The sequence below is a fragment of the Nerophis ophidion genome, linkage group LG27 (genome assembly GCF_033978795.1).
Source record: "Nerophis ophidion isolate RoL-2023_Sa linkage group LG27, RoL_Noph_v1.0, whole genome shotgun sequence".
In the NCBI taxonomy this organism is placed as follows: Eukaryota; Metazoa; Chordata; class Actinopteri; order Syngnathiformes; family Syngnathidae; genus Nerophis; species Nerophis ophidion.
Window position 1 is genome coordinate 12,068,204 of NC_084637.1, and position 12,030 is coordinate 12,080,233.

The following is a 12,030-nucleotide window of genomic DNA, read 5'->3' on the forward strand; positions in this document are numbered from 1 at the left end:
TCAAATATATTTAGTATAGGATTTTATTTAACTTTTCACTGTGATTACTCAAAAATATTAAATAATTAAAATCAATGGTGTCCTGCATTATTGATCTTTGAGGGCTTTAATTGCTAAATAAAGTAACTCTCCTGAAGGAATCAATAAAGTACTATCTATCTATCTATCTATCCATCCATCTATCTATCTATCTATCTATCTATCTATCTATCTATCTATCTATCTATCTATCTATCTATCTATCTATCTATCTATCTATCTATCTATCTATCTAAATACTGCATATTTCAATTTTACTATAAAAAACAAAGTTGTCTTTGACAGAAAAGGCATAAAACCTTATTTGTTTAATCAACCTCAAGTTGATATAGAGATTTACTGTAAGCATTAAATAAGAAATAATAATAATAATTTGACTTATTTTTAACATTTTAGTGACTGAGACCCTCTATGCTCTGCCCTAGGGAGAAACAAAAAAAAATATTATGTTTCTTCTCATAATACACTAATTGAGTACAAACAAGCTAAATAAAATGGGACTCAGTTCATTGTTAGCAGCTGTGCGGCACTGATGGGTTCACTTCATTTACTCATCTTAAATCTGTAAGAAGCTGAACAAGACAGTCCTCTCGCCCCCTGGTGGAACATTTGGAAATGCAGGTTGTTGTACGTCTGTGTTGACACTTTTGTGTGTGCAGTTGGACCCACTGGCCAAGGCCGTCCTGGAGCAGAGACCCAACCCTAATGCTGTTCGCTCCCTAGAGAAAGTTCTGGAGACGCACTGTAAGTTACACCAGCCTGCATCTTGTCAGTCTTTGTATCCTCTCCGTCTTCTCAACTCCACTGCTTTGATTTCACCCCTTTTCTTAGGTAAGTACTGGCGTTCAGTGCATCGCCAATCACCACTGCTGGGCCTCTCCCATTTAGAGGCCAAGTGCGGAGATTCGGAGGAAGCAGAGGCTGTCAGCGCCATGGCTTCACTATCTGTAGCCAACACAAGCGCTATGGATCACAGGTAACACACCTTCAATGTGGACACAGCAGTGGAGCAAGAACTTGTATTAGGACTGTCAAAAATAACGCCGTAACATTAGTACTTAATTTTTTTCATTATTTAGGATAACATTTTGCCATATATAGTGCATTATAAAAAGCTACACCTCTTTGTTATGACATATAGTACAGGCAAGATGGAGCAAACTGAGGTCTTATGGGTGGATAACAATGATGCAGTCAACAGTTGACAAACAAAATGGGATTTGGAAAGAGTGATTATTCACCCTTTCTTTTGCGAATTTAAAGTTAAGAACGCTGTAATGATGATCCCAACACAGACTGATGCATTTGTTAAAAGCTGTCCCTCAAACAAAATGTAATGGTTTGACTTCAAACAAATTTAAGCATTGATTCAAGTTCTTTAGTGCAGTGGTTCTCAAATGGGGGTACGCGTACCCCTGGGGGCTTGCACGTGCACACATAGGGCCCTATGGGTGCTTGAGCCCCTGCCCTTTTTTGCCTCGTCTTAAAAAGTGCCCTCTGCCTGTGTGTGTATGTTTTGTTTTTGTTTTTTTTCTTTAAACAACATTAATAAATTCCTGTTAGGGATGTAAAAAAAAACAAAAAAACAGCGGCAAAAACTCCACGTTTTCTTGTAATACCGGGTTGTTTGAGCCTGCCGCTTCCGACAGAGAGAGAGAGAGTGGGCGAGCGAGTGAGAGAGAAAAAGGAGAGCCAACTGGGGCCTGAGGAGACGTGACAGTGGAGCAACTTGAACCTGTGAGTTATGGTCTAGTCGCCGTCCACTTATTCAGCATCTAATATGGGTAATATTTCAGAAAAACGCTGTATTATTCTATTATTTAATGTGTCAGCTTCTGTTTTTGCCGGACGTCGGAGCACAGCACATCAACCCCGCACAGAGCAGAGCGGATCGTGCGGGACAGGAAGTAGTGTACAAAATACAAAATGAAACAGCGGGTTAATTTTCAAAATAAAATGCACTGTGTTTACGGCGGATCCCATTTCTCTCACAGTAGAGGTTTAGATATAAAGTTGTATTGCATTTCAGTTGTTTAGTCTGAGCATTAAGTGAGAAAGACCATGAGTTACAACCTGATGGTGTTTTCATCAAGTTAAAGGAAGAAGGACAGATTTTTTTTCCATTTGGGTATTTATTTATTTATTTGTTCAATGTTCAATATTAAAGTGCTTATCTTTAACAATAAATAGCCTAATAATAAACCAGTGTTTTGTTGCTTTTCATGTCTTCCAAGCCTATGATAACGTGAATTAACTCATTCTGACAATAATTTGTTGACACAAAAGAAATGGCAATCACTTTTTCCTACAAAGGACACACAGCTAAGTAGCTAGCTTCCTATTAGCAAATTTAATTTTACATTACTTTCCATATTGTGTAAAGGACCAAAAAAAAAAAATGTCCTGCCCTTTTCTGACTTTGAGCCCCTGCCCCTCTATAATCTTGTGCACGTCCCTGCCTGAGGGTACCTGAAGGGGTATGTGAGATTTTATTTTTAATATTCTAAAAAAAGCAACAATTCCAAAATCCTTTATAAATATATTTATTAAATAATACTTCAAGAAAATATGAATGTAAGTTCATAAACTGTGAAAAGAAATGCAGCAATGCAATATTTAGCGTTGACGGCTAGATTTTTTGTGGACATGTTCCATAATTATTAATGTTAAATATTTCTTTTTTTGTGAAGAAATGTTTAGAATTAAGTTCATGAATCCAGATGGATATCTATTACAATCCCCAAAGAGGGCACTTTAAGTTGATGATTACTTCTATGTGTAGAAATCTTTATTTATAATTGAATCACTTGTTTATTTTTCAACAAGGTTTTAGTTATTTTTATATCTTTTTTTTCCAAATAATTCAAGAAAGACCACTACAAATGAGCAATATTTTGCACTGTTATACAATTTAATAAATCAGAAACTGATGACATAGTGCTGTATTTTACTTCTTTTTGTCAACCAAAAATGCTTTCCTCCGATTAGGGGGTGCTTGAATTACAAAAATGTTCACTGAAAAATGGTTGAGAACCACTGCTTTAGTGCATCTAGATGTACTTGTTAAGTAACTACTACAGTTCATTCAGGCAATTTTTGACAGTCGTACCTCAACTTATGTTCTTAAGCTTTATACCTGCATTATCCTTTCCATCCTTTGTAACTGAGCTACTGTGTGGAACAATTTCCCTTGTGGATCAATAAATGTTGTCGATTGTCGATAATGCCAACTTCATGTGAGCCATTAAATACTATTTTGAGACAAATGATCTACAACCCTATCTTTTTGAGCACAAATATACGCAGGATGAGTTCCAAGTTTTAGGAGCTATGTGCGAAACGGATACAGCTCTAGTGAAAATCTTAAGCATTAGAGATCCGCGGATAGGCAATTATATCATCCGCAACCGCGTCACCAAAGTCGTCATCCACCCGCCGTCCACCCGAACCAACATTTTATCAGAAACGCATCCGCCCGCCACCCGCCCGCTGAAATAAACATCAGAGGTTGGCCACCTTTACCACTCACAGAGCTGTCTCAATCCGTTTCACAGAGTAACGAAGACGATTGGAGCCGCTAACGTTCTCGCGATAATCCAACTGGCGTTCAGCCTGATGACAAGAATAAGGGCGTGCTGTAAAGCCATTGCCTTTGACACCTTCAACAACATGTACACACCGATTGTTAGTCTGGCAACATGTTGTGTGCAGCTTCCGCAATCACTCGTACAAGATTGAAAGGCATACTGGGTGATACAGAGTACACTGATGGTTGTGATATAAACAACTTTAACACTTACTAATATGCGCCACGCTGTGAAGCCACACCAAACAAGATTGACAAACACATTTCGGGAGAACATCCTCACAGTAACACAACATTAACGCAACACAAAAAATACCCAGAATCCTTGGTATCTGTGGCACATCCCTGAATATATTTTACACCCCCCCCACCTTACCAACACACGGGGTGGGGGGTGGTGGCGGGTTTGCTGCTAGCGGGGTGTATAATATAGTCAGGAATTGTCATGGATACAAAGGATTCTGGGTTTTTGGTTTGTTGCGTTTATGTTGTGTTACTGGGAGGATGTTCTCCCGAAATGTGTTTGTCAATCTTGTTTGGTGTGGCTTCACAGCGTGGCGCATATTACTAAGAGTGTTAAAATTGTTTATATCACAACCATTAGTGTACTCTGTGTCACCCAGTATGCCTTGCAGTCGTGTGCGTGTTGCTGCAGAAGCCACACACAACATGATGCTGGACTAACAAGCAGATCGTACATGCTGTAGAGGGCGACAAAGCCAATGGCTTTATAGCACGCCCTAATACTTATTATCTGGGTGACTGCGGGCAGTTATTCTAGAGAATATTAGCGTCTCCTATTGTCTTCTTCGCTTTGTGACACGGGTCTTGAATGGCAAAGAATACCGATCCCAGAACCATGTATATCAAATATTTCCGGATGATTCAACCGCCACCCGCCCGAATCTAATTAAAATAAATTTTTTCGTCATGTCACCCGCCCGACCCGCAGTTTATCCGCGGATGAGACCGCAAACCGCGCATCTCTACTAAGCATCATGTAGCATTATTGGTAAGTGCCAAACAACAAATGCAAACTACGGACATAATAAAACAAGCACGTACTGTACAATGTCTGCTCTCGCTGGGATGCCGATTTATGGAATGTTTATATATTCTTGTTTAGATGAATAAACAATTATAATCCACCCAGATTAAAAAAAATAATAATAAGGAAAGTGTTTGCAAGCTTGCATTTTTTTTGTGTCTTTTTCGTCCTCTCCTGGTTTAAATTGACTGTCAAAGTTTATAAACTTCTCGGTTTATGGCCACAACCTTCTACTATTCAGGTAAGAGACAGGATGTTTAATAGTAAATTAACTTTCACTAGTTTAGAGGCAATGCAGCAGCTTACCGGCTCAATATGTCAACACTGTTGCTGCATAAGCTAGTTAACTCTCTGTGATCACAGCGCGGTTAAAATATAGTTTGTCTGCGTTAGCGCTTATAATGAAAATATCGGTAATACGTGGTTAATATTCACGTCACAAGATGTAAATGGATTATTGTTGGCGGTTGAAGGATAGTTTTACAGGGCTTTATTGGCACACTAGAGTACTCTCATTAGCTGCATTACCTCATACTTGCTGTTTATTACAAATAAGAATGCATTAAAAAAAGAAAAACATGAATTCTTGTCTTGCATAAGGATTGTGAATGATAAGCAAAATTCCCCCCGCTCAAAAAAACAGTTCTCTTTTAAAGCTTAACAATTAGCAAATACACAGCTCTTATCTCAAAATAATAATAAAGGTCAGTTAAGGTTAAAGTTAAAGTACCATACACTAGTTGGGGTAAAATTACCCTCTGCATTTGACTCATCCGCTTGTTCCACCCCCTGGTAGATGAGGGGAGCAGTGAGCAGCAGCGATGGTCGCGCTTAGGAATCATTTTGGTGATTTAACCCCCAAATCCAACACTGTATTTTCCACACAAATAAGAGCAATGGCTGATATGGCCCAATTGAATTGTGTAGGATGAAAGTGTGGCTCTTTTAGTTTGCCTCTTCTTGTTTTAAAACTCTAAATAATGTTCTTAAAATACCTGCATATTTATATTTTACAAACCCTATTTCCATATGAGTGGGGAAATTGTGTTAGATGTAAATATAAACGGAATACAATGATTTGCAAATCCTTTTCAACCCATATTCAATTGAACGCACTACTAGGACAACATATTTGATGTTCAAACTCATAAACTATATATTTTTTTTCAAATATAATTAACTTAGAATTTCATGGCTGCAAGACGTGCCAAAGTAGTTGGGAAAGGGCATGTTCACCACTGTGTTACATCACATTTTTTTTTAACAACACTCAATAAACGTTTGGGAACTGAACCAGATTCTCTGAACCTTTTGATGATATAATGCAGTGGTCCCCAACCACCGGGCCGCGCCCTGGTACCGGGCCGTGGAAGAATTTTTTATAAAAAAAACAAAAAAATATGTTTTTTTTAAAAAAAAATTTATTAAATCAACATAAAAAACACAATATACACTTACAAATAGTGCACCAATCACAAAAAAATCCCTTTTTCATGACAAAGAAGAAAAAAAAAAGGACACCCCCCCCCCGGACCGCGGGACAAATTATTAAGGGTTGACCAGTCCGCGGATACAAAAAGGTTGGGGATCACTGATATAATGGACCGTAGATGTTAAAATCCTTAAATTTCTTGCAATTGCACTTTGAGAAACGTTGTTCTTAAACTGTTTGACTATTTGCTCACGCAGTTGTGGACAAAGGGGTGTACCTCGCCCCATCCTTTCTTGTGAAAGACTGAGCATTTTTTGGGAAGCTGTTTTTATACCCAATCATGGCACCCACCTGTTGCCAAGTAGCCTGCACACCTGTGGAATGTTCTAAATGAGTGTTTGATGAGCATTCCTCAACTTTATCAGTATTTATAGCCGTCAAATTCTAAAGTTAATTATTTTTTGCAAAAAAAAAAAGTTTATCGGTTTGAATTTTTTTATTTCTTTTTCTTTTTATTGACCTCCAGCATCAGACATTTCCATCCACTAAATCATATTCACATACATCACATAGCCATTGTCTTCCCTAAATGTCAAGTGTTTTTTGTTTATATACCCATCATACCACCAACCCTCCCCCAAAAATTAAAAAGAAACAGAGAAAAACAAAAACAAGGTAGTATACATTGATAATAATAATAAACAGAAATAAAATAAGATAAATATATACAGATACTTATATGTATATGCACACATATAGGGAGTAATCTTTTTTTTTTTTTTTTAAACAGTAATTTGAGAGATTTAAGTAAGGCTTATGGGGCATGACATAATTGACGCGATTTTCACAGTATGAAGTAAATTATAATTAATAAAATATTCTCCATTGTATAAGTATTTAGTCAGCCACTGATGGTGCAAGTTCTCCCACTTAAAATGATGACAGAGGTCTGTAATTTTCATCATAGGTACACTTCAACTGTGAGAGACAGAATGTCCAAGAATTCACATTGTAGGAATTTTAAAGAATGTATTTGTAAATTATGGTGAAAAAATAAGTATTTGGTCAACCATTCAAAGCTCTCACTGATGGAAGGAGTCTTTGGCTCAAAATCTCACGATACATGGGCCCATTCATTCTTTCCTTAACACGGATAAAAAATCCTGTCCCCTTAGCAGAAAAACCGCCCCAAAGCATGATGTTTCCACCCCCATGCTTCACAGTAGGTATGGTGTTCTTGGAATGCAACTCAGTATTCTTCTTCCTCCAAACACGACGAGTTGAGTTTATACCAAAAAGTTCTATTTTGGTTTCATCTGACCACATGACATTCTCCCAATCCTCTGCTGTATCATCCATGTATCCATTTTGGTATAAACTCAACTCGTCGTGTTTGGAGGAAGAAGAATACTGAGTTGCATCCCAAGAACATCATACCTACTGTGAAGCATGGGGGTGGAGACATCATACTTTGGGGCTTTTTTTCTGTTAAGAGGACAGGAAGATTGATCCGTGTTAAGGAAAGAATGAATGGGGCCATGTATCGTGAGATTTTGAGCCAAAAACTCCTTCCATCAGTGAGAGCTGTGAATGGTTGACCAAATACTTATTTTCCACAAATAAATTCTTTAAAATTCCTACAATGTGAATTTTTTCACATTCTGTCTCTCACAGTTGAAGTGTACCTATGATGAAAATTACAGACCTCTGTCATCATTTTAAGTGGGAGAACTTGCACAATCTGTGGCTGACTAAGTACTTTCTTGCCCCACTGTATATGTTATATATGTTTATCAATTTGAACATCAAATATGTTGTCTTTGTAGCATATTCAACCGAATATGGGTTGAAAATGATTTGCAAATCATTGTATAACGTTTATATTTACATTTAACACAATTTCCCAACTCGTATGAAAACGGGGTTTGTGTAACGCCGGTTCGGCATCGTGGTATCGGGTTCGATTCCCTCGAGGATGCGTCAAACGAAGAACACAACAAAGGTAAGATCTAACAAATTTATTAACAAAAAGTGAGCTCTGAACAAAAACACTGGAGCTAATAAAAAGGGAAACAAAAGACGCTAGCATGAAAGCTAGGAAATATAAAGAACTAAGATTTGGCACGATGGCACAAAAAATGAAAACAAAGATGATTAGCATGTGAGCTAAAGATGACAACAAAGTGGCTTAGCTAATGAGCTAGCGAGAAAAACATACCTGACGTTACTTGTTGCATGTGAGCAAATTAGAGTCCCAGAAAGAATAAACAGAAGAGGCTGGCTTATAAAGGGAAGGTGATTAGCAGTGAACAGGTGTGCAGGAACCGGGAGTAACAGCTGAAACTAATAAGTAACCATGGTGATGGACTAAACGGGAAATAAACGGATCAGACGGAGAATGAGAACAAAGATGGAAAAATAAACAATAATATTTGAAGATCCGAGTCACGGATCGCAACAGTTTGTATTATTTTATTTTGGTTAGTACAATACGGGCTTCACGGTGGCAGAGGGGTTAGTGCGTCTGGCTCACAATACGAAGGTCCTGCAGTCCTGGGTTCAAATCCAGGCTCGGGATCTTTCTGTGTGGAGTTTGCATGTTCTCCCCGTGAATGCGTGGGTTCCCTCCGGGTACTCCGGCTTCCTCCCACTTCCAAAGACATGCACCTGGGGATAGGTTGATTGGCAACACTAAATTGGCCCTAGTGTGTGAATGTGAGTGTGAATGTTGTCTGTCTATCTGTGTTGGCCCTGCGATGAGGTGGCGACTTGTCCAGGGTGTACCCCGCCTTCCGCCCGATTGTAGCTGAGATAGGCGCCAGCGCCCCCCGCGACCCCAAAAGGGAATAAGCGGTAGAAATGGATGGATGGATGGATAGTACAATACATTGACAAATGGCATATTTCTGGCACGGTTGGAAATGATGATTATTCATGGTTAATTAATTCATACTCTTTGTTGATCTGATTAAAAAATGTCAATGTGTTTTTTTTCGCCCCCGTCATCAGAGAGGAGGAGGAACCAATGGAAGAGGAGGAACCACTGTAACCGGCGGGAAACACAACGGTGTCAGCATTGACCTCTCCGGAGAAGACCTCTCTGAGAGTCTCGACTGATCCCCTCATTTAGTCCCTCCGACCTCGCGCACCACCTTGATTGGCGGAGGCAGAGGGGGTGGGCTCAGCCTCAAGAGTAGGGAGCCAATCAGGAGACCGAGGGCCGGACTACGGGGGTAAAAAAAAAATAACAAAAACATTGTTGCTTCACAGTCCTCGTGAGGAGACTTTTTTTTTTTTTTTTCTGTCAGTCTTTGCGCCCAACGTTGGCCTAGAGCGGCAGAAAGTTGTTTGGGGTTCGAAGCGAGGTCGGGCTAAGGTTCTCTGTGGAAACCTAATGGTGCTTCACACAGCTGCCCTATGACGCCACACTGTCCGAACACCAGGGTCCGCGCACATCCCTGCTGTCAATCACAGCTCGGCGGGGGGGTATTCTTTTCTCAACGACTCCCCCGCCCCCCCGCCCCAAATAATTTACAATACGCGTTCACTGTGGACTTTTCAGTCGGGGCCGCGCCGACTCGTACAAAGACTCGTTCGGGTCAGAGGTTCTGAGAGGAGTGCCTTGGTGAGGGTCCGCCGGATTTCACGATTGTTCAGGAAAAGTTTGCCTTAAGATTTTCTTCTCCGGGAGGGACGAGAGCGAGGGACGACAAAGCAAACAATCTCTCAGCATGTTTACTCGGAACGTGGCTGCCACCGCCTCTCTTGAAGAGTCGTTTTACTTTTTTCCGGATGGATCTATTTTTCTGCGGGGATGGACGCGTTCGGTAAAGGTAGTTGCCAGCTTCAGTGGAAACACCCGTAGTTCAATTAGCAACTGGTCTTAGCCTTATGTAGCTTCCCTTTAATCGATGGCCGTGTAGTAGTCACGGAAGGAGACGCCCCCATTGGGAATGTGACGCAAAGAAAGCCAAAGCATGAATCTGCATCCAACAAATATTTTACGGCACACGAGGAAAAGGCGGAATCGAACAGACTCACGTTACTGTGCTGGCAACTACCTACTTACTCCGAAAATCCAGTCTTGTATATAAAATTGAGTATATTTTGTGAGGCGCCACGGCGTCTTCATATCGATTTTTCCAAGTGTCCACTTTCTTTTCAAACTTTTTTTTTTCCCATTCATCATAGATTTGTTACTGGGTTTTTTTTTTTCATCCGATTTCTGGATAGTTACAGGGCTGTCACAGGATTCTTGTATTTATCAAAAGTAAAGAGCGCCTTTCTTTCTTTGTACGGCTCTCCATCGATTGTGTATTTATAATGTACTGTTTATAGAAGATTTGTATATGGAAATTTATATATGTACTCTCAACTAATGACAGCTATGATATTGTGAACGGAACACGGTATGGTGTTACTCCATGGACTTAAACAAACAAAAACAACAAGAAGCAGCATATTTAGCTCCTCATCGACTGCACTGTTTGGATATAAAGTCATCACACGGCTCTGCTACGGACTTTTTTTCCCCCCCTCACTCTGTTGCCGGAGTGGTAATCTTTCCTCTCGCGCAATGACGACGTGCACTTAACCCTTACGTTGGCGACCTCGCCGCAAGCGGGTCCAAAGGCCGTTTTTATGTAGCGAGCCGTTCGATTATGTTGCTTCAGAAAGGATCTGACATCAGTGGAAGGTTGGTTTCTTGGCAGGAATCATTAAGGCGTCGAAAACCTGCGATAATCCACGTATTGCAAGACAATTTGTTTACACTACCTGTGTCAGAAGAGGAGGTTCCCTGCTTTAGTTACTTGGGGTTAAATATCTATCATGTGCGACTACAGTGGGGCAAAAAAGTATTTAGTCAGCCACCGATTGTGCAAGTTCTCCCACTTAAAATGAAGACAGAGGTCTGTAATTTTCATCATAGGTACACTTCAACTGTGAGAGACAGAATATGAAAAAATTCACATTGTAGTAATTTTAAGGAATTTATTTGTGGAAAATAAGTATTTGGTCAACCATTCAAAGCTCTCACTGATGGAAGGTTTTAGCTCAAAATCTCACGATACATGGCCCCATTCATTCTTTCCTTAACACGGATCAATCGTCCTGTCCCCTTAGCAGAAAAACAGCCCCAAAGCATGATGTTTCCACCCCCATGCTTCACAGTAGGTGTGGTGTTCTTGGGATGCAACTCAGTATTCTTCTTCCTCCAAACACGACGAGTTGAGTTTATACCGAAATGGATACATGGATGATACAGCAGAGGCTTGGGAGAATGTCGTGGTCGGATGAAACCAAAATAGAACTTTTTGGTATAAACTCAACTCGGGTGGATGTCATATATTAAGATATAGGTCTAAGTGAGACCTACATAGAGGTTTTTGTTTCATGTCTCTCCGGCATTCCTACCGGAGGTTACAAGCAGTTTTGTCTGTGTTTTCTTCCTAGGAGCAGTTTTTTCTGTTTTATTCCAAAATTGCGCTACAGCGCAATTTTGAGTTTTGGGTTTTGTTTTTTGTCACCGATTCTGTTCATAACTTTTATGGACAGAATTTCTAGGCGCAGTCAAGGCGTTGAGGGGTTCCGGTTTGGTGACCGCAGGATTAGGTCTCTGCTTTTTGCAGATGATGTGGTCCTGATGGCTTCATCTGACCGGGATCTTCAGCTCTCACTGGATCGGTTCGCAGCCGAGTGTGAAGCGACCGGAATGAGATTCAGCACCTCCAAGTCCGAATCCATGGTTCTCGCCCGGAAAAGGGTGGAGTGCCATCTCCGGGTTGGGGAGGAGACCCTGCCCCAAGTGGAGGAGTTCAAGTACCTAGGAGTCTTGTTCACGAGTGAGGGAAGAGTGGATCGTGAGATCGACAGGCGGATCGGTGCGGCGTCTTCAGTAATGCGGACGTTGTACCGATCCGTTGT

The 12,030-nt window shown here is 40.4% G+C and overlaps 1 protein-coding gene across 4 annotated transcripts in view; it reads left to right on the forward strand.

Annotated features, from left to right (window-relative positions):
• Window positions 1–10,465, forward strand: part of LOC133544022 (histone deacetylase 4-like) — a 146,702-nt gene extending 136,237 nt beyond the window's left edge. For all 4 annotated transcript variants that reach the window (XM_061889010.1, XM_061889011.1, XM_061889008.1 and 1 more), the window contains 3 exons: window positions 699–783; window positions 871–1,015; window positions 9,115–10,465. In XM_061889010.1, the coding sequence (XP_061744994.1) occupies window positions 699–783; window positions 871–1,015; window positions 9,115–9,154 (270 nt within the window). In that variant the 3' untranslated portion in view covers window positions 9,155–10,465. The remainder of the gene's footprint in view (window positions 1–698; window positions 784–870; window positions 1,016–9,114) is intronic.
• The last annotated feature ends 1,565 nt before the right edge of the window (window positions 10,466–12,030 follow it).